This window comes from Symphalangus syndactylus, chromosome 2, assembly GCF_028878055.3.
Source record: "Symphalangus syndactylus isolate Jambi chromosome 2, NHGRI_mSymSyn1-v2.1_pri, whole genome shotgun sequence".
In the NCBI taxonomy this organism is placed as follows: Eukaryota; Metazoa; Chordata; class Mammalia; order Primates; family Hylobatidae; genus Symphalangus; species Symphalangus syndactylus.
Window position 1 is genome coordinate 145,898,242 of NC_072424.2, and position 22,546 is coordinate 145,920,787.

The window sequence follows — 22,546 nt, forward strand, 5'->3', positions numbered from 1 at the left end:
CCGCCAGGCAGGTACCTGGGATGTCAGCATAGGAAAGCGTTTCTCAGACTCGCTGCTACTTGCATCCCTCATTTCAGAACAAACTCAATCATAAGATTACAGAGACTGCAGAATGGCCCAGTTCCCAGTCCTGTTTGAATCCCTGGTGTGACCCTGGGACGCTAGAATGGGGGGGAGCCACGGCCTCCTGAGAGGGAGCCCTCGGTTCATGGGCAGATCTCTCTGAGGAGCTACGGGTGTCGGCTTTCTCTGCCATCACCTTTACCTGTTTTGGTTTGGGGGCATAGATGTGCTTTTGTGTTTGGGTTTCTGAGGAGGTCATTACTCCATGCATTTGGGTAGTTGAAGGCTCTGGGCGACTCACTGCTCCCTCCTGATGGATCCCTGGTCAGCCCTCCAGTCTTTGTTCCCTCCGGGTCCTCGTGGACATCGGCACACGGTCTTGGTGTTGGTGTTGTATTGTGCTTGTGTTGCGGTTGTGTTGTGGTAGTCGCTGTGTGGTTCCCAGCTCAGAAGGATTGGCCGCTCTATTTCCATGGTAGGGTTCATTGGGGGTGGGGAGCCCGACTGACAGCTGGATAAGGGAAGGGGAAGCGTGGAGAGGAAGCATGGGGGCTGCTGCATTCCCGGGGGCTGCTGCAGACGCTGAGGGGCCCAGGCAGCCAGGCACCAACCCCAGAGCTCACGCTAGACTAACTCCTCTGCGGTGGTAGCGTTGCTGATTGGCCCTTGAGGAAACAACGCAACATCACAGTGTGCTCAGAAAACACTTGCTCTAAATATTTTGAGTTTAGTAAAATGTAACCTCACTTGAAATCAATCAAGGACATTGGAGCTACAAAATACTTACTAGTACATGGGAGCTTATTTCTTAACAATACATGAATTTTTAGAGGTTTATGGTTTAAAAACAGAGAGAGAGTCGATCTTGTTGTTAAGACTGACTTCTTAAGTTTCTCATAAAAGATACAAAAGAGGGAATGTTGTAGAAAAAAACTATTAGAAGTAAAAACAGATTAGGAGTTTGGAAAGAAAAGTTTCTCTTTTGACTTGAAAGCATTTCCTAAACTACATATGTGGGGAAAGAAAGAGACAAAAACGCTGGCCTGAGCCTGAACATCTGGAGACCTTCAGTCCTTCCTGGGCAGCTGGTTTTGCATATTTGGTGTCCTCATGAGGCTAGAGCAACCTGCGGGGGCCAGTTGTTTTGACAGTAAACAGTTAAAAGTCATTCCTAAGAATGACTTAGTTCTACCTAAGAATTTCATTGTCCGTTGGAAATGTCCCAAACATTTTTTTCAGGAGAAAATTCAAGCAGAAATAGTTGTTTTGTCATGCTGAGTAACACTGAGAGTGAGAATACAGCCTTGCAGATCAGGAGGGCTTTGACACCAGAAATAATCCTAATGCTTGGCAAAATATTGATTGCACAGAACACCTCCTTAAAACATGAGCGTGCACTGAAATGCTCGCTCCTCCCTGGATGGCAGAGGACATCAGCTTGATCTCCCCTCAAATGCTAGATCCGTCCTCAAGCCTCTGAAACCTGAAGAAATCCCATGCACTCTACAGCATTGAAGTCAAGCTTACCTGTGTCACCATAAACCCTCCATGCCTCTTCACCAATACCTTCATTTAAAAGCTCCTTGAGGGCAAAATGGGTGCTTTTTACCAAGCATTTTGTTAACAAGTAGTTTTCAAAAAATGGTTGAATGACATAACGTCGTCCTTGAGAAATGTAGGAAGACTTTAGAAACACACACATTGGTCTTTAAGATAAATATTCAGAGTTAACTTATTAGCTGTTATAACTTCTGAGTGCACACCCTGGCCTTGGATGACCTGACGCAAAAGAGAATTAAAGTCAAAGGCAAAGAATTTCTGGAATGTTATGGTCAGAGGAACCTTGGGGAGTTTATGGCAGCACTCAGTTTAATGGATGAGCCCAGGCAGGGCCAAGAGCAGGCACCTTCACCCAAAGCCTTGGCTTTCCCGGTCACATCTTCACTGGAGGAACTTCCTAATTCTTTTCAGGCACTGACTTCTAACCAAGTGCTCACTTCTATCAGTGTATTAGTTATCAGTGTTAATTCATCAAAGCACTATCTAAAGCCTATGGACCTCTTTGTCTAGAATAGTGAAAAGATACAATGAAAAATCAAGAATATGAAAATAAATATAGAAAATATGTGAATATAGAAAAGTAGAGTTAATGCACAAAAGTAGTAATTTTCTTTTCAGCTTAAGATTGTGAAGTTTTATGCTTTTTCTTTAGTGTCTTTTTTAAAGTATGAATTGTCATGAGCAAATTTCACTGGATAAAAGAAAAACTTAAGCTGAATTAAATTTGAAAGAGTGTAATTGAGCAATGAACGATTCGTGAATAAGGCAACCACCCAAGCCGGAGTGGGCTCAGAGACTCCAGCACAGCCAAAGGGTGGAAGAAGATTTACGGACAGAAAAAAGGAAAGTGATGGACAGAAAACAGAAGTGAGGCACAAAACCAGCCGGATTGGCTACAGCTTGGCGTCAGCCTCATTTGAACATGGTTTGAACAGTTGGCTACGTTGGATTGGCCAAAACTCGGTGACTGGCACAAGTGTAGGCTACAGTCTGTTGACGCCTCCACTTGTTACAGTTCACGACGTACACAGAAACTTTAGGCCAAACTTAAAATATACAAGTAGGCAGCTTCAGGCTAAACTTGATTTCACACAACTGATGTGCTCTTAACCATCACTGGCCGGGACTTCTTTCTCTACTGCGTGGTGGTTAAAGCGTGTACCTGTCGTGAGGAAACTGCATCTGTCTTGAATCGTCCTAAAGAGGTGCTTGATGTTGTCCGTGTTCCCCATATCAGGGGCCCTGTGGGTCCAAGGCCAGGCCCTTGAGGATGACGCGCTGACCAGGTCTCAGTTTGGAGGGGGGTTTATCAAAATAGACTTTGTATACCTTTTATAAGGTGCAGGCACTTTATGAATCTCAAAATCAAAGTGCCTGAAGAAACTTTCCTGACACGATACTTTTTTTTCTTATGTTTAAACTGCATAGAAAGTTAAAAGTTGGAAAGCCAAGTGTTAAATGTAATGGCAGGCATCAAATGCTTAATGGAGCAAGTCAGGTACTTGGGAAACATCTCGCACCCCTTTCTGTGTCTGTAGAACAAGATGGTGGGAGTTGAATTAAATCCCAAGAATGGGCTTGGGGGATGACATCAAAGCTGTGTTCCACTTGGAATATCCCTGTGTACTTGTTATGTTCCAGAGGCTGTATTTGGCCCTGGTTATAGCCAAACCTTCAAAGCCCTAGGCCCTCTACTCTGTGGTTTCTTCTGAACCTATTTCACAGGCTCTCCAGGGTCCCCGCTCCGAACTTTGCCTCACAGCCCCTTCCCTGGACCACACAGCAGACTCAAGCTGGGCTCCTGGGTCCTCCCACAGCTGGCTGGGACCCACAGAGGGAGCACTGTGACACTTTAAAACAGAAATGAGATGGTGTCACTTCTCAGATTCTCCCAACAGCTTCCAGTTTCCTTTCAGATAAGGTCCACACTTGTTTCTGGACTCATAAGACCCCCTGGGTTTTGGGCACCCATCAGCTTCGTTCCCTGGGACCGTCCTTCCTGCCCCGCTCGACACACCGTGGCATCCTTAGGGCCTCAGGAATGCTGCACTGCCTGGGACGCAGGGTCCTCGTGGGCCTTCCCTGTGCCCCCAGCACTCTCCTCCCTGTTCCAAATGGCTCACTCCACACCACCGCGCCTGTGCCTGGCAAGGAGAGGTGAACGTGACACCAATGCCCACCCTGCCAGGACAGGCATGGCGGAGGGCAGGGGCCTGGGCTGCTGTTCCCAGCCTCATCGCAGCCGCGGGGCAGCGGGGACAGCCCCACAGCCGCTCGGCACACATTCACCTGGACGTAGGATGCACTCCGGCCTCCACCCCCGGCGAGGTCAGGGTTCTTAGCACCATCCAAGCCTTCAGTCTCCCACTGAGTGTGACTTGGGCCTCAGTTTCTCCCTCAGACATTGATGTGCTGATTAGTCGCGAGGCCACGGTGTGGTGCTGAGTGTCAGCTGCATGAGGGTGATGTGCACACGGCCCCACGCGTAGATCAGACAGGAATGCTGTGGTCCTGCCTCTGTGACCCCCGTCACACATGTGACACTCCCTGGACCACACAGCCGGGACATGCTCATTGAAGAGTGCTGGAGGAAAATCTGTGCTTGGAATAAAACAAAGAAGCACAGCATTTAATAAATGAGCATTTACTACGTAGAAAGAGCAGTCTGTTTTGGCTGGGGATGGAGCATGGAGATTGCGCTGCTTTTTAACTCTGGCAATGTCAGGATTTAAAGCGGACTTTTCAAATTCAGCAAATGTCGGTAATCCAAAGCTGCTGAGTGTGAGAGCACACGTGTTTATGGGCATGGCTTCGGGACCCCTCTACCCTGGGAATTTCCCCTTTGCTTCTCTGATGCCTTTACTTCAGCGGGGCTGTGACTCGGAGGCTCAGCGTCTTCCCTGCTTTTCTGTACCAGGTCGGTGTGTTTTAAACTGTAAGAATGAGTAGCCGTGACATTTTATTTCTAGCTGTTTGTGAAAAGACAGCCAAATGCAGGCGCTGTTATTGGCACCCTCTTTCTCCCTTCCCAGCCAGATGAAAAGAGCTTTTTCTACCAGAAAACAGATGCCCCTTATTTGGTGTGCACACAATGGAACCTTCATCACAAGTCACCAGTGATGTTCAGGGTCAGGGAGAATCTACCTGGTACCCAGAGCTCTTTCCAGGCACCCAGCTATGCACAAAGAGAGGAACAGTCAAACGTTGGGCCTATGTGAATGCCTTTCTTTTTTTTTTTTTGAGACAGAGTCTCGCTCTGTCCCCCAGGCAGGAGTGCAGTGGTACAATCTCAGCTCACTGCAACCTCCGCCTCCCAGGTTCAAGTGATTCTCATGCCTCAGCCTCCCAAGTAGCTGAGATTATAGGCATGTACCACCATGCCTGGGTAATTTTTGTATTTTTAGTAGATACGGGGTTTCACTATGTTGGCCAGACTGGTCTCAAACTCCTGACCTCAAGTGATCCACCCACCTCAGCCTCCCAAAGTGCTGGGATTACAGGCATGAGCCACCAGACCCACAAGTGAATGCCTACTTACAAGTAAAGATAATCTAGAAAGAAAATTGTAAACTATTTGCTTTTATATAGTTTGAAATAATTTATAATCAAGAAAGGGACTTAAAATCCTCGTTCCTAAAATTCGTCATAGAGTTAGTAAATGTAAAATTGTGTTAGTGTCGAGACAAAACTGGATTTAACTCATAGCAAAGGAGAAATTGCCAGCGCCTTTCTTACAGATTCCTGGAGAAGGAGAGAAGGAGTCACAGAAACATCTTAGTAACATTATTTCCATTTCTCTCAACCCTTAAAAGCAATAAAAAGTCTCATTTTCTGTCCATTTTTAACTCTGCAGTTAAAAATGTATTTCTGTTACCTTGGGGAAATGGCACAAAACTAGAGGACACTCAGACTTTTCTATGATACGTTCTTAAAATGGAGAGGAAGTGAGCCTAAAACCCGCGGGGAAGGGCCGCCCTGACAGAGAAACCTCTGCCTTATTCCAGTGAAACTGGGGCCTGTGCGAGTTACACCAGACAGAGAATCTTCAGTTCACCTGAGTTCCTCTCCTCGGGCCTTTTCTCCCCTCAGGGCACCACACAGGCTTTGAGAATGCTCAGTTCCTACCTTAAAATTCTGACCAAATCTTCAAAAATCCAACCCTGTGGGCTTTCTCCCAACCCACATGTGGCAGCCCGGGCACAGGAGTGGAGACAGCATTTCACTGCCACCTCCACGAAGTGACCCTAAGGTGCCCAGCAGGTGTTCTCAGCAGACACGGCACACGTTCCTGGCCCAAACCAAAAGAAGTGGTTTCCCCCAAGGTCACCACGCAGACCCCCAATAGGAGACAGGGACAGTTTTTTCCCAGGTGGCTGACCTGACCCCCTCACATCAGGCCAGCAAAGGCATTCCCAGGGTCCATGGCTGGCGAATCGGAGCACGGGCTGATTGCTTGACAGAAATTATTGGACTTCCAAGCCAGAGGATTTAAAACTGTGAGTGGATAAATAATTAATGATGATGGCGTGAATACCTGGATGCACACACCACTCCTCAGAAGCATCTGAACAACTTGAAGAAAGCTCCTTTGTTATCCATTCTTTTTTCTTCATTTCTCATCTACACCAGTTTCCTGAACATTGGAGCTAAACATAAAATTAAGAGAACCGATTTTTAAGCCACTGCTAGATACTTAAAACTAGAGGAATGAGTCTCATTAACCCCAGACACTTCATGCCTGATAAGCTAATAATGTTACTTACGTGTGAAATCTCTGGCCCCCATCCGTACACCTGCTTCCCTTGTGCTCCCGATCCAGACCCTGCAGGCCTCACTGGCACAATCCAGACCCATGATTGTGCCAGTGTGTGGCTACTGTTATCCAGTGGTCTCTTCTCTTGACCAGTGAGTGAGGAAACCACTCAACTCCACTTTCTCCTGTATTTGATTTCCTTTAGGGGCAGTACTGAGTGTTCCAGGTTACGGGAAGGAAGCGAAAGTTAATTAGTATCCAGAGAGCAGGTGACTGAGGGAGCAGCTGGGAACTTGTATTCATTTGTATTTAAAAGACAAAGAGAAAAGAAGAAACTACATAAACTTACTGAAACAGGAATTTTTATACAAAAATGGTTTTTGTTTCTTAAAATAAGGATATTTCATAGAAAGTGCAGAACACATTCATTTTAAAAGAGTGAAAGTCAAAAATGCTTTTAAAGCATCAGAATATTAACCCAGTTCCTGAAAAGTCCCTGGTCCGTAGGCTGGGGTCTCAGGAACCAGCCAGTTCAGCCGCTTTGTCGACTGGATGGGCTCCGGGGTTGAGAAGGGCTCAGGGCTTTGAAAGGTGCAGCACCTTTACTGTGGGGCCAGACCAGGATAGAACCCAGTGTTTCCACAGAAACCTCACAGATGTCAAGGACTTGGATTCTGCAGATCAGCTGGAGCACCTGAGGATACCTGGGCTAAGCTACTCCCTTCATTGTTTTGCCACAGATTGGAAATAGATTGGTGAACTTATTCTGTTTCTAGCTTTGAAAAGAACAGTCTGGTTTGCTTTCTTGGATTGGCTCATTACTCCCCCGGGAGCCTGGGCGTAGGACGCTCCCGTACGGTGTTAGCTTTGAGAGGGCCTGGCACATCTAACCCAGGTGGGAGCGTGTATGGGGTGGCACCTTCATGCTATGCCTCTGTTGACCTGAGACTTCTGAACTCAGTTCTATGGGCGGTTGGAGAACTTACTGTGAGTGGAACTGTCCCAAAATAAAGAGTGACTTCAGGTGCATCGCTGAGCCTGCACGCGGCAGTTTTGACACCAACCCTTCCATGATGCAGTATTTACAGGGGCCATTAGACCCCACCGTGCAGGCGGCTGAGTGAGAAGAAGGCCGGGGTTGGAGTGTGCTAGAAAGGACTCACCAGAGCACCAGGCTCCTCACACAGGTTCTCAGCGGGCAGCTTTCCCTGGCTGAATCACACACCGCAAAATGCCAGAGCAAAGGGCAGCTTTGCTCTCAAGATGGGCCGGAGGAGTTACAGCAAGGGTTGGCAGGGGGCCGGCGCCCCTGCGAGGGACGAGGTTCTCTGCAGCCGTCGCTGTGCTGGACACGGCTGTCATGGGAGAAGCGGGATAGCTCCCTGTGGGTAACAGTAGGGAAATCCCAGCTGTTCTGGGGTCGTTTCTCTTTTTACCTCAAGCCTAATTGCTCCTCTCATGCGTCTGCTAGATCTGGGACATTTCAGGGTGATGAAATTTTCACTTCATGGTACTTCTGTGATTTCTCATGCAGTGAACATTCACTTTAACATAATGAAAGTTAGTTTTTTTTCTTCTGATGGCTTGTAATCTTTCATTTTTATTCACCTTTTTTCTTCAGAAATAGTTTTGAAATACAATCATCCATCAGCAGTGACAAGCATTATTCCAGGTCGTGGGGTGACTGTGACATGGGAGAAGCAACCAGGATTGAGCAGGATTGATTTACTATTTCTTATTTTAGAAGTACATTATGCTATTTATGTTCAGTTTTTCTTTTTGCATTAAAGAGTCCTGCAGCTTTTATGTTAGTCATGTTTCGTGATGAACATCTATTATTTTCTCATTTGAACTATTGTGTTGCTTTATCTCATTTGGGGGAATATGATTAAATTAACAGCCAAAAAAATCCCCCTGGGTATATCCCTATTACCACACCAAATACACACATAATTCTTTCTTGAAGCTGTTCAGTACTGAGGATTATCTAAAGTGCCTTTTCTCCCAGATAATAATATTCTTCTCCATCAACTCCATATTCCTCTCAGAATCTCTGGAGGCCAGTGGAGGACTGGGAATTCACAGAGAGCAGTCCCGGGAAGCAGGTGCCTGAGGTCTTGTGGGTCCCAGCCTCACCTGCCCCGGCGCCTGCCTCCTCACCGTGGACAAGTTCTCCTGGCCAGCCGGCCTGGCAGGGCTTCTGCCCCCGTGTTCCTGAGCCTGTGTCCTGGAGGCATTTTCAGCCCTCCAGCTTGTTTTTCTCATTTCCCTTCCTGGATAGTCCTGCAGCTGGGGAGCTCAGCCTTCTGTAGACCAGGAGGCCCTTCCCAGGGAGCCGAGGCCGGGTGGGCTGGGCAGCTTTGGAAGCACCGCGGTCAGCAGCCTCTGCAGCCTCAGGTCCTCTGCCTTTCTGAGGTGATGTTCGATGAGATTGTTACTTCTTTCTTGGAAAGTAGCATTTGCCCCGTGGCCGTGGCGCTTTTTTCTATAGATTTTGATCTCCTTTTTCAGTTGTGTGCAAAGAGACTAACACAGACCTTTTTGCACTCTCAGAACCCCCCTGGTGAAGGCTACACATCTGTTTTCTGACATGTGTGTTTAATGAAGCGGAAGCCAGCATGACTGGAGTCCTGCTATCGGCAGCTCACGTGCGCTTCCACAGCAATCACACAAAACTCCAGTGTCAAAAAGAAACCTAGGAAAACCAGGACGTCCCTAACTGCATAAACATGCTGGTCTCCGAGTGACTTGGCTGCTGTCCACACCACGGCCACATGGTCCACCCCAACGTGCCCTCGACCCATGGGTGGTCCACGCCAACGTGCCCTCGACCCAGGGGCCTGAGAAGCACGTGTGGCACTGCCTTTCCCCACGGCACCCTCAGCCTGTCCTGTTGGCCAAGGAGTCCCGAGAGAGCCTTTCTCATCTCAGACAATCCTTCCTCCCAGGGTCATGGGGAAGGCGGGGAAGGGGCCGTCCTCAGTCCCACTCAGCTCTCTGCCTGGGCTCCGCAGCTCTCCGTGTCTTCCACTTACTGAGTGGGCTCCTGAGATTCCCTTTGGCAGGGCCGTCTAAAACTTTTCTTAGTAAAAAACGGAATCTAAATTGGGCAGAAGGTGTGAGGTGTAAACTCCCTCCCTGCTGTGGTGAGGACGGTCCGAGCAGACGTTCTAATGCCCGAGGTGCTCTCCAGGCTCAGAAGTCTCCGTGGCGCATCCCCAGCCCCAGCAGAGCCCCAGGGAGGGGCAGCCTCCCCGGCAGGGAGTCTGAGAGCGCAGCGTGGCATGGTGGGGACGCTGTCCCTCCAGGGCCGGTGCCTGGCTTCTCTCTTCTATTTTCCCCTCAGTATCTTTCTCTTCTTTCTACTGAACCCTGGAAGGGCTTTCTTTAGAAAAATTTAACAAAATGTAAATGGTGACAAGCTCTGTTTGTCACCTCTCCCGTGGGTATTTACACACAAATAGACCCAGTTGGAATTGGCAAATTTTGCTCCCTGCTTGTGAAGCTCTTAAACCCGCCGATCTCTTGGGGGAAGCGAGGGGGGGGCTCCTACCTCTTGCGTTTGCTTATCAATCCAGCAAGCGTGTATTGGGCAGCTGAGTGGCTTCTCTATGCCAAAACGGCATCCAGAGCAAGGAGACCCACATTGTCCATTGTCCATGCCGCCCTGGGCATAAGGACACAGGGTGCTGCCTGTGTCCAGCTACTGGGGCAGTAGCACCAGGAGCGGTCTCAGGAGAAAAGACCCCAGAGAAAGTAGACGGCTTCTTTCAAATGTTACCTTGAATTTGGGGTGGGACGAGTGTCTCAGGCACAGAGCTCAGGGAATTCCTAACCGGTGTGAGAGGAGAGTGGTGTTGAGGGAAGGATGGAGGGGAAAGGCACGCTGCAGAATGTTGGGTGCCTGAATTATTCCCTGACCCCAGAATCCACACACAGTCAGCTCTGAGCTCCAAAGCTGTGAGCACTAAACCCTGCTGTGGACTGTTCGCGCAGATGCCGTGGTGTGGACAAGTCCCCAGGAGACTGGCATTGCAGATGCGGACTCTTCGCACCAATGCCGTGGTGTGGGCAAGTCCCCAGGAGACGGGCATTGTAGATGCGGACTCTTCACGCCAATGCTATGGTGTGGGCAAGTCCCCAGGAGACTGGCATTGCAGATGCGGACTCTTCGCACCAATGCCATGGTGTGGGCAAGTCCCCAGGAGACGGGCGTTGTGGAGCTCCTGCTGTTTGCCCTACTGCCTCCTTTTGCTCTGAGAAGCGAGGTGGCTCTGGACGGGGTAGGGGTGGCGGTGAATCACAGGCCCCGGCCTCGTTTGCCGGGATGGCCAGCCTCATGTGCTTTCAGAGTGCCCCCCGTATGTCCCGTGTCCCTAAGCACCCGGTGCCTCTGCTGTCACACTCGCTGGGTGAGTGACACCGCCTACCTCCAAGTGGTGATCAGTGAGAGATACTAATGCCTGTGAATTTTAGTCTCACGTAATAATTCAAACAATACTGGAATTAATAATAGCTATGGCTCAAAATCAATATATATATATAGTGCAATGTGTTTGTGTTTAAACTAGCTCGTTAAGATTAAGGTAGCCCAAAATACTCATTTCCAAACACTAAAACAACATTTCCCTGTATTTTAGAGGAAAATCTGTTAAGTTTTGTGAGTTAACTATGAAAACATACACATGTTTTTCAGGTTGCCCGGGTGCCAAAAAGCATGAGTTTCTGACCAGTGTTCTGGACGCGCTGTCCACAGACATGGTCCACGCCGTCTCCGACCCCTCCTCCTCGTCAGGCAGGTACGCTGTGTTCGCCGTGGGACAACGAGTTGGAGGGTCCCAGAATTCCGGGGAATCTGGAAAGTCTGAACATTACATATTGGCGACCTTCTCAGCTTATTTGGACACAGTAGGGCCTCAAAAAGGAACCCTCTGCAAACACAGGGAGTTGCTTAGCGGGTTTTCTTGTAGCAAGACTAAATCACCGAAAACGCTCCCATAGGGGTACGTGGCTCTGAGCTGTGACTCCTGGGCCTCCGTGGGGTAGTGGGCTCTGACCCTGGCCCTGTTGGTGGGGAGTAGGGCAGGGGGAGCACCTCCTGCAGAGGGCTTTGTGCTTTGAAATTGCACTTTAGAGATATCGATTGGATTTTAAATACTTTGAATGACAACGTTTAATTTGAAGTTCTCAAAATGTGATTATGTTTATTGCAGTAAAATGTATAGCACATACATTTGCCGTCCTAACCACTTTCAGGCGTATGATTCGGTTGCATCAAAGACATTCACACTGTTCAAAATAGGATTTTTGGAACCCTGGAAATGTTCCTTGAGTACATGGTAGGCGTTCCCGCACTGCTGGACCTGGGGCCTGGAGCTCGGTGGAGTGGCCTTCGGTGAATTCCCCAACACTCCTCTTTTCCGCCCTCTGTAGATCAGCCTCAGGAGAGTGGAAGAACCCCAGGGTTTTACTGCGATGGCATCTCAAGCATCAGATATTCCCCCTGAACTAGCCCTAGTTTATCTGTTTCTTTCAAATAAATTTTTGATGGAGATTTTCTTTTTTCTTTCTTTAGAATGTTGGCCTTTCTCCCCAGAGCCCCTGACACCCAAACCCTTGATTATCTCAGCCACTTTAGATGATTTTTGTGGTCTCTTGAACTAAAAGCCTCTCCTCTCACTGTCTGTCTGCTAAAGAAGACTTAAGGAAATAAAGGCAATACTAACAGAAAATGTCATGAATGTGTAGAAAATTAAATTTAATTTAGAGCAGGCCGGGCGTGGGGGCTCACGCCTGTATTCCCAGCACTTTGGCAGGCTAGGGCGGGTGGATCACCTGAGGTCAGGTGGCCAACATGGTGAAAACCCATCCCTACTAAAAATACAAAACTTAGCCCAGCATGGTGGCAGGTACCTGAAATCCCAGCTATTCGGGAGGCTGAGGCAGGAGAATCACTTGAACCTGGGAGGCAGAGTTTGCAGTGAGCCAAGACCACACCATTGCACTTCAGCCAGGACAACAAGAGCAAAACTCTGTCTCAAAAAAAAAACAAAAAAAAACAACCATTTAATGGGGTAAAACTTTATGTAAATTTCAACTTTACATCTTCTATTCTTGGAAAGATTGCTTTTGTAAACTAAACTAAACTAAACTGCAAACTAAAAATGAAGGCAGTAAATGAATTGCTAACTAAACTAAATTGCAAACTAAACTAAATGCAAACTAAAATTGATGGCAGTAAATGGATTGTTATCTGAAAATCCTCTGAAAGTTTGAGAAATTGGCAATGGTGTCGGCGGAGTTCACGGTGTTCTCATACCTAGGAATGTGCAGCTCATCCCAACAGGCAGAATCCAGGGGCCAGCACCTCCAGGAGGGCCAGCCCATGCGCACACACACCCTCCCTCTCAAGGAGAAGGTGCATTTCTGCCGTTTGGTGCACTTTTAAAGATCTGACTCACATCCAGACCTTCTAGAAGAGTTTTATTTATTTATGCCCTAAAATATTGAACCTAACATAATCCAAGGAAAAATATCTAGTCCCAACTTAAAATGTTTTTGATTTGCATCATCCGATATTCGTATGACATAAAGGATGTGTAAAAGAATCACATTTACAGGGCTAGAAAATCTCAGGGTTCCAGTGTGTCGGGCGGGTATAGCTGCATGTGCTGACCTGCCAGTCCTGTGCACACAGAAGCCAGGATAAGGGGGCTTTTGTCCTTCAAGTGCATCTTTGCTGGACACAAATTCACTGCATCATTTGCAATTTTGAATCCAACCTGAAAAATCTTTGCTAAAAATGTTCTTCTAAATTATTTATTTAAATTGTTATTTCTGATTACCAATGCTGCAGGCTGAGACACCAGGACCATGAGAACTACAAGCAGGGGTTATGGGTTTGATGGAAGCACAGTGGTGAGGAAGGGGCCGCCCAGGGGTTTAAGCATCCTGACGGCGTCTGTGTTCCTTCTAGGCTCTCGGAACCCGACCCCAGCCACACCCTAGAGGAGCGAGTGGTGCACTGGTACTTCAAACTACTTGATAAAAACTCCAGTGGAGACATCGGCAAAAAGGAAATCAAACCCTTCAAGAGGTTCCTTCGCAAAAAATCAAAGCCCAAAAAATGTGTGAAGAAGTTTGTTGAATACTGTGATGTGAATAATGACAAATCCATCTCCGTACAAGAACTGATGGGCTGCCTGGGCGTGGCGAAAGAGGACGGCAAAGCGGACACAAAGAAGCGCCACAGTAAGAGCTTTCCCACCCCCACCCTGGGTAGTGGTCAGGCCCTGAGGCCTGGGAGGTCTGCTTCTCACAAACACAATTACAGATTGTGTTTATGGCCTGGGGCGCAAAAAATCCAGTATGCTGTTTAATTGTTGGTCTTCCGTTTGCAGGAATAATAATGATAATTGGCAACTCATCACATGCCACTTGCCCAGGAGAGCCCAGGCTCAAAGGGCATGAACTGCGTGTTGGTTTGCAATGAGTCTTTTCACTGTTCAGACCATGGTTGGCTTCCCCTAGAATGGATTGTCTTCTGGTGTTTGAGGTGCAAACCTGGGAACCATTGGAATAACTCACCAACCCTGTACCTGAGCTCCACCAAATGTTAGGCCAGTTCACAAGCCGTAAAATCATTGCTGTGGCCCAGACCAGTTATTCCAATGGTTATAGCAGTTTTACCAATTGAAAGTACCTTTTTTTATGGGCCTGGCCTACCCAACCAACTGTGACAGGAAGCAAGAGAAACCTATGATGGCCAGAGCCCAGATGTTCTTAGGAGGCAAGCCACGAAAAGCCAGGTCTGACTTTTCAGCTCAGAGACAGCACTGTGAGACGCACGCATGCCCTAGATCCCACTGCACGTGTGCTAGATACTCCTGCATGTGTGTGCTGGATCTCACTGCATGTGTGTGCTAGATCCCCCTGCACATGTGTGCTGGATCCCCTCACACGTGTATGCTAGATCCCCCTGCACATGTGTGCTAAATCCTAGTGCACATGTGTGCCAGATTCCCCTTCGTGTGTGTGCTGGATTCCCTGCCCACTTGTGCTAGATCTCACTGCACATATGTGCTCGATCCCTTGCACGTGTGTGCTAGATCCCCCATATGTGTGTGCTAGATCCCACTGTACATGTGTACTGGATCCCACTGCACGTGTGTGCTGGATCCCACTGCACGTGTGTGCTGGATCTCATTCCACATGAGCATTAGCCCTCGCTGTCCTCGGGGATCTCTGTTTCTTGATTTGTATAATACTTGCTGGGTAGGGCTAGCGGAGACCGCTCAAATCCCTGTCGTTCATGACTCTTCTATTTGTTGTCAACTCGGTAACAAATGTGGAAGAGAAAGCAAGCTTGCGACTGTGTTGTGGAGGGCTGATTCACCGTGGTCTTTAAAATCCTCCTGGCAAGGCACAGTGGCTCACACCTGTAATCCCAGCACTTTCGGAAGCTGAAGCAGGTGGATAACCTGTGGTCAGGAGTTCGAAACCAGCCTGGCCCGTATAGTGAAACCTCATCTCTACTAAAAATATAAAAATTAGCTAGGCATGATGGCTCATGCCTGTAATCCCAGCTACTCCAGAGGCTGAGGCACAGTTGCTTGAATCTGGGAGGCAGAAGTTGCAGTGAACTGAGATCGTGCCACTGCACTCCAGCCTCGGTGACAAAGTGAGACTTTGTGTTAAAAAAAAGAAAGAAAGAAAGAAAAGAAAAGAAAAAGAGAAAAGAAAAAAAAAACCTCCCATGTTTGAAGCTCAGCTGTGAGACAGGGGCCCTGTGATCTGACCTGGACTGAGGGTTCCTGGAGGAGGCAGTGATCATCGTCTGCCTCCTCTTCTGAGTGTCCTAGTGCTTGTCACCACAGTCACTCAGTGCTATTCAACCCACTTAGGGCCAGCCTAGATCTGTGTCATGGCGAAGCACTTCCTGCTAATTTCTCTGTGAAAAGTCAGCTCTGAAAAATTAAGCTTTATTTTGAAGCTTTTTGTATAGGGTCTTTGTGGTTAATGCATGTCTTGACGTCCTGACGATGTCTTCACGGGAGAGCAGATGGCTGTACCTATGGCCGCCTCCCTTTGCTCCGTGGGCAGGAGGCTGCCCTCTGTGCTGGCCTGGCCATCCGATGAGGTCAGAGAGAATCCTCAGTTATGTTCAATGTTCTGTCTCCATCAAGGACTCTTTGGCAAGTGTGGGAGGAGCTGGCCTCTAACAAGACAAAAAAGAAAAGAAATCACTCTGGGCTGATCAACTCCGATGCATGAAGGCAGCAAATGCCCACTCACCGCTGTGGGAAGAGGGGCACTAAACGTGCTGCCAAGGTCTGCCAAGGCTCATGATCCAATATCCAATCCCACTTCATGGCTCAAGACCTCATTTCATTTTCACAGCCATCCTGTGGGGGATGAAGTCACAGACAGATGCTGCCATCCCTGACACTTGCAGACAAGGACACACAGGCACTGCAGTCATCAGCACTTTGATCTGAGTCTTCCTCAGCAGTGCTGCATGCAGCAAAGGCAGTGCTGTTGGAAATCGTCCGCTCTGCTGGGCTGCATTTGCTGTTAGGGCTCCGTCACCCACACTGGCGTACACCTGAAACCCTCCAGGCATTTGGATGGAAAACCAAGAATGCCCAGTCTCAGTAGTTGCCCATGTGTGATTTCCCCCTTGCTTTTCCCTTTCTCTGTATTCAGCACCTGCCCATTGGGTTTTCTGGGCACCTCTCTCTTACTGCTGCCCAATACTGCTTTTGGCTTCTTGGACTGGGACTGTGTCTTAGTCCATTTTGTGCTGCCATAACAGAACACCATGGATGGGGTACCTTATGAACACAAACGTAGTAGCTCATGCGTCTAGAGGCTGGGCAGTCCAAGATTGTGGAATCAGCATCTGGTGAGGGCCTTTGTGCTGTGTCATCCCCGAACGGAAGGGTGAAGAGAGGGTGAGAAAGAGAGACAGAGCAAGCAGGGCCAAACACATTCTTTCCTAGGAGCCCACTGCCAAGATAATGGCATTCACCTATTCATGAGGGCAGAGTCCTCATGATGCAGACCTCTTAAACCTCCCAACTCCTCTGTATTAGGGATTGAGTTTCCAGCACATGAACTTTGGGCTCACCTTCAGACCATAACAAGCTGCTTTCTTCACTTCCTGTGCTTTTTCTCTTATTTTGGTCCCTGCTCAGGATCCCAGAAGACAAATGATGTTTTGCTCTTTGAGACTTAAAACGTACCAGCAGGGTCCACATGGGAGGCCTGGGGGACTGATGGGGAGATAGAGAGCAGGTGGCTGCCAGATCTGCAGCTGAGGCCGGGGAACCATGGTGTCCCTCACCCCTGATGATTCAACAGAGAGCGAAGATGAACACCCACCCAGCGATTCATGAAGGGAGCTGCTCACTTTCTGCTGTTGCCCCATCTGCATGTGATGAGTGACACCTCGTGGCACCCGGGGGCTTCCTGTGTGGCTCCTCCTCTGTTATTGCTGTTGCCCCATCTGCAAATGATGAGTGACACCTCGTGGCACCCGGGGGCTTCCTGTGTGGCTCCTCCTCTGTTATGGAAGCCAGTCTCTACATTTCTATAGAAGGCTTATTTTTACAGTTATAATGAGAAAATTAAGGACGGGCAGGGCCATGTGTAGATCTGTTTCTAACTTTTAATCTTCTTCCATTCCTGGATGGTGCAGGCTGGTCTTTTCTTTGCAAGGACTCCATCCTGTTAGCCGTTGTCAGGTGGCTTGAGTAGCACCTGAAACTTAAGCCACGCACAGCCTCTGCCCTCCTCAGCCTGGTGCTACAGGGTCATGTGGTCCACGGCCCTTGCTGGGGCAGATTCCTCTCTACTAATTTCTTCAGTTAAACCAAAGTGAATGTTGACTCTTTGTAAGGGGGGTGGATGAGTTCCAGCAATTGGCGGGTTTTCAGGTAGAGTAATTGGGCCCAGAGCTGTGATTATGGTGACAGAATTTTGAAAATTTTGGGATCAAACGATTTCAAGATGGATCCACAGCAGTTAAGAAGATGTTCTCCTGGAGGCCCTGCTCCTACGCCACCCTTCCAGAGGAACCCATAGCTCCGTGCATCCTGCACCACCTGCAGGACACAGCTCAGACTGTGTGTGTGTGGTGTGTGTGTATGTGTGGTGTGTGTGGTATGTGTATATGGTGTGTGTGTGTAAATATGGGGTGTGTGTGTATATGGTGTGTGGGGGGGTGGTGTGTGTATGTGTGTGTGTGGTGTGTGTGTGTGAGTGGTGTGGTGTATGTATGTGTATAGTGTGTGGTGTGTAAACACTAACACTGGTGCTCTGGGCTGGATCAAGCTCTGTTAGGGCAAATGTCTGGCATTCATCTATGTGTCCTACTATTTTAAAACATAATGTATTGATAAGAAATTTGAGGTGTCATTTGGCAAACAGATGAGGAGACAATTGAAAAGACAATTTGTTACTCACAGATCCCAAGGAGAAGAGGCCATGCTGTGCTGTCGGGGGCCACATGTGAAGCACCAGGGTCAGCCAAGGGACAGAGGGAGCAAGGGACTGGGCCTGAGCCCTTACCATGATTTCCCAGGCAGGCTTGCCTGTAAATGAGGTGGCCAGGTTATAGGCTGGGTGAGGGTGGAGGTTGTAGGGTGGGCGAGGGTAGAAGTTGTAGGTTGGGTGAGGGTGGAAGTTATAGGGTAGGTGAGGGTGGAGGTTGTAGCATGGGTGAGGGAGAAGGTTGTAGGCTGGGTGAGGGTAGAGGTTGTAGGTTGGGTGAGGGTGGAGGTTGTAGGTTGGGTGAGGGTGGAGGTTGTAGTATGGGTGAGGGAGAAGGTTGTAGGCTGGGTGAGGGAGAAGGTTGTAGGCTGGGTGAGGGTAGAGGTTGTAGGTTGGGTGAGGGTGGAGGTTGTAGGGTTGGTGAGAGTGCAGGTTGTTGGCTGGTTGAGGGTGGAGGTTGTAGTATGGGTGAGGGTAGAGGTTGTAGGTTGGGTGAGGATGGAGGTTGTAGGGTTGGTGAGAGTGCAGGTTGTTGGCTGGTTGAGGGTGGAGGTTGTAGTATGGGTGAGGGTAGAGGTTGTATGTTGGGTGAGGGTGGAGGTTGTAGGTTGGGTGAAGGTAAAGGTTGTTTGCTGGTTGAGGGTGGAGGTTATAATATGGGTGAGGGTGGAGGTTGTATTGTGAGTAAGGGTGGAGGTTGTAGGCTGGGTAAGGGTAGAGGTTGTAGCTTGGATGAGGGTGGAAGTTGTAGGCTGGATGAGGGTGGAAGTTGTAGGCTGGGTGAGGGTGGAAGTTGTAGGCTGGGTGAGGGTGGAGGTTGTAGGTTGGGCAATGGTGGAGGTTGTAGGCTGGGTGAGGTTGTAGATTATAGGCTGAGTGAGGGTGGAGGTTGTTGTCTGGGTGAGGGTGGAAGTTGTAGGCTAGGTGAGGGTGGAGGTTGTAGGTTGGCCTGAATAGGAAAGGCTGCTCCTCACTGTCTCTGGGGATGGGCTAACTCTGAGAGGGCAGCCTCTTCAGCCTCTTCAGATGTCAAAGCATTAAAGAAAATGAAAGTCATGGTTAATACACCCACTCTCCAAGGAACTGGCCCATGGATTGGGTTCTGATAGAAGGATATGAGTCCCTCATGAGCAAGCTAAATCCCCTAGACAATCTCTTTGGAAGGTGGCAGCACCATACAGACAACTGTTGTGAGCCGCATATCCTGATTTCAAAAGGTTGTCAGTTCCTTCTAGGACTGGTCCACGTTACTCTCTGCTGAGGCTGAGCAGGACCCTGGTGGTGAAGGATACATGGAGTTCTCAGTAGCGCTGGGAGAAAGCTGTGGGAGGAAATGTTTTTTCATTGCGTGTATTGATAGACCGAAATGAAGGTAACTTTTATGAGTAATGACCTTCCATGGGTCATGCTTCATGCAAGTGACTACAGAATCACGATGGCTTAGGACCCAAGCATTTCCTTCTGGTTCACATAGCATAAAGGCTGTAGGTTGCCACCATGCCACCCTGGTTGGGAATGCAGGTTCAGCACAGGTCAGCACAGGTCTTGGGGAGATGTGGCAGAGAAGCGTGAGAGGCTGAGTCACTTGCACAGCCGCAAGGGAGGTGGATGCTCAGAGATGGAGCCTCTCAGCCTCCCACCTTCCAAAGGCCCGAGCCACAGTGTGGGGCAGGGAAGGGGCATGGATGGGCTGGAGTGCTTAGCCCCTGGCGAGGAAGAATGGATGGATGGTGGTGCACAACGCGATCTCTTCTGATGCCATCGTCTTAGGTGAAAAGTTTAAGTTGCTGCAGAAGTTAGAGTTCTCTTCTTTAGATCCCTCTGAATAATCCGATATGTCTCAGTTTTACTGTCTTCTTAGTAATCAAGAAGAAAGCATATGATCGCTCCTAGCAAAATAAACTGCAATTTGGCAAAAGAGGCAATTTGGTCATGGTCAAAAATGAACATTGTGGTCTTGGATACATATTTAGCTGGTTTTGCAGCCCTTCCATTTTCCTTACAGAATTTTTCCTTTTTTCTGACTTAAAAAAATTCATCATCAGTTATATGTTTTCTACCCTGTATAATTTGTAATAGCGAAAAGTCAGAAAAACCTAAAGATCCGGGAAGAAATTAGTGAGAACATTCTAAATATCCACATTGTTGCTAAGTTTTTTTTGTTTCCTGTATTTTTGCTCACTACTGAACAATGCACTTTTTATTCTAAAACATATGAGAAATCAGCCGGGCACGGTGGCTCATGCCTGTAATCCCAGCACTTTGGGAGGCCGAGGCCATAGGGTCAGGAGATCAAGACCATCCTGGTCAACATGGTGAAACCCCGTCTCTACTAAAAATACAATAATTAGCTGAGTGTGGTGGTGCGAGCCTGTAATCCCAGCTACTCAGGAGGCTGAGGCAGGAGAATTGCTTGAACCAGGGAGTTGGAGGTTGCAGTGAGCTGAGATCACACCACTCTACTCCATGCCGGGTGGTAGAGTGAGACCCCATCCAACCTCCCCCCAAAAAAAGAATCTTAACTTTTTTTATAACTTTAATTTACAGCTACTTCTTTTTATAACTTTAATCTACAGCTACTTCTAACTCCCAGGGAGAATTCTATTAATCAGTAAGCAATCCAACAAAAAACTGGCAATTGTCAAATAGCCACATTGGCTCAGAATAGATTCAGAGTATCACTCCAATAGTATTTGAATTTGAACCGTTGGCTGAAAAGCCTATTTTTTTCCTGTAAAGTAGTCATTCCAGGCAAGACAAGTAGATGAGCAGCAGCACTCATTTTGGCACTTAGACCATTAAAACCAACTATTTTAAAAAATCATAGATTTAGCCACTGCTTGATGTTTTTGCAATTTATCTAATATGCTTGTTTTTCACCTTTTCATACTGTGTTTCTATTTGCGTTATGGCAAGGGAAGACAGTGAAAATAGAACAATTTTGCTCTTTACTCCATGTTTTTTACTGAGTGGATCAAAATCAACAGTTGATCAAGGAATATGGGATGAAGGATGCTTCCCTCATCTATTGATTCATTTGAAAACTATTGACCAAGTACTTTCTGCTCTAGATATTGACAGAATAACAGTAAACACACAGGAATGTGTGTCTCTTTAAGGCTTACACTTTGGTGTGGAAGCGAGTCATCAGATAAATAAGAAACCCCACAGCACGATAGGGGTTGCTTGTGGAGGAGGCAGAAGGGAAGGTCAGGAGGGCTGGAACGTTAGATGGGGGCAGGGAGGAGGCCCTGCAAGGTGCGATTGAGTGGAGGCTGGAGGAGCAGAGGAGAACCAAGGGCTGTTGGGTAGAGTGCAGCCTGCAGAGGACGGCAGGAACACCATGCCCAGCAAGCCCCAGGGGTGGCGAGAAGTCGGGCACTGGAGAGGAGCAGGCATCCGGAGTGATGCGATGCCGCATGCGTGGACGGGACAGAGCACACCCCGCCTCCAGCATAGCCCAGAAGCCTCTGGCTGCTTCTCTGAGTGAGGCCGTTGGAAGGTTTGGGTGGAATGTTTTAGAGGACCCCTGGTTTCCATGTTTGTGTAGACAACAGATGGGAAGGGCTGAAGGAGGAGAGAGGTGAGGTGTCTGCTCCGGTCCACGTGGGAGAGGTGGGCGGTTCCGGCCACGAAGCAGCCTGTGCTAGGAGTGTAGGACTCTGGATAGACTTTGGGTGTAGAGCCTGAGGGATTTGCTCCCAGGTGAGAGGAGGAAGGTAGGAGAAGAGAGGCGTGATCATGACTCCAAAAGTTTGCCCTGAGCAGCTCGAGAATGGGGTTACTGTGTCCTGAGAATGGAATACGTCAGAAAGTAGGTTTGCAAGGGAAGATAATGAGTCCAGTTGGGTCCTGTTTCTTTTGAGCTGCCTATTGAATGAAACTCCACATGGAGATCATGAAGCTGGATCTGATAATCTGGACTGAGGAGAGAAAGAGGTCCATGCTGAAGATTACAGCAGTTTGTATCCTTGGGAGCTGTCAGGAAATAGAGAGTATTTAAAACCCTGAGACCAACTGAGCCCACCAGTGAGTGGGTGAAGATAGGAAAGGGATGAGGATGCTGGAGCCCCTGGGGTGCTTCCCAGAGGTTTCCATGGAGACGCAAGTGTGGAAGCTGAGCTGAGAGCAGGAGGGAGACTTTCCCAGGAAGCTCCACTGTGCAGAGGGCAGTGAAGCCAGGAGACAGACAGCACAGCTTCCTCCAGCTTTGACTCTACTAGAAGCTTTGGAAAAAACTATTTTGAGCCAAACACATTCATTTCTCCTGATTTTAATATAGAAGCAAAAGATTTCAAATAGGTCTTGTTGGGACATTGCTGATGGCTTTGCTCCCGGCATCCCAGGGACATGAATCCCCTGCCTTCTGGGGAAAGGTCAAGAAACATCTAGAATTCAGTTCTCCAGAGAAGGTGGATTTACCTTAGAGTTTGGGGTAAAATAAAGCATTCTTCTAAGGCTGGACTAGAGAATCTGTATTGTTAGAAAGTACTTACATAGTAACTTTCATAATCCAGTACTCATAATTTATGTTCAATGTATACATAGTTAGCTCTTCTGTGGATTCAAGCAAACTTGCATCAAAAATGCTCAGAGAAAAAAAGATACAAATAAAAAACAATGTAGTATAGCAAGTATTTACACAGCATTTACATTGCATTAAGCATTATAAGTAAT

The 22,546-nt window shown here is 48.1% G+C and overlaps 1 protein-coding gene across 2 annotated transcripts in view; it reads left to right on the forward strand.

The window, feature by feature from the left end:
* Positions 1-22,546, forward strand: part of SMOC2 (SPARC related modular calcium binding 2) — a 217,072-nt gene that overhangs the window by 190,388 nt on the left and 4,138 nt on the right. For both annotated transcript variants that reach the window (XM_055269689.2, XM_055269690.2), the window contains exons 10-11: positions 11,073-11,175; positions 13,353-13,627. In XM_055269689.2, the coding sequence (XP_055125664.1) occupies positions 11,073-11,175; positions 13,353-13,627 (378 nt within the window). The remainder of the gene's footprint in view (positions 1-11,072; positions 11,176-13,352; positions 13,628-22,546) is intronic.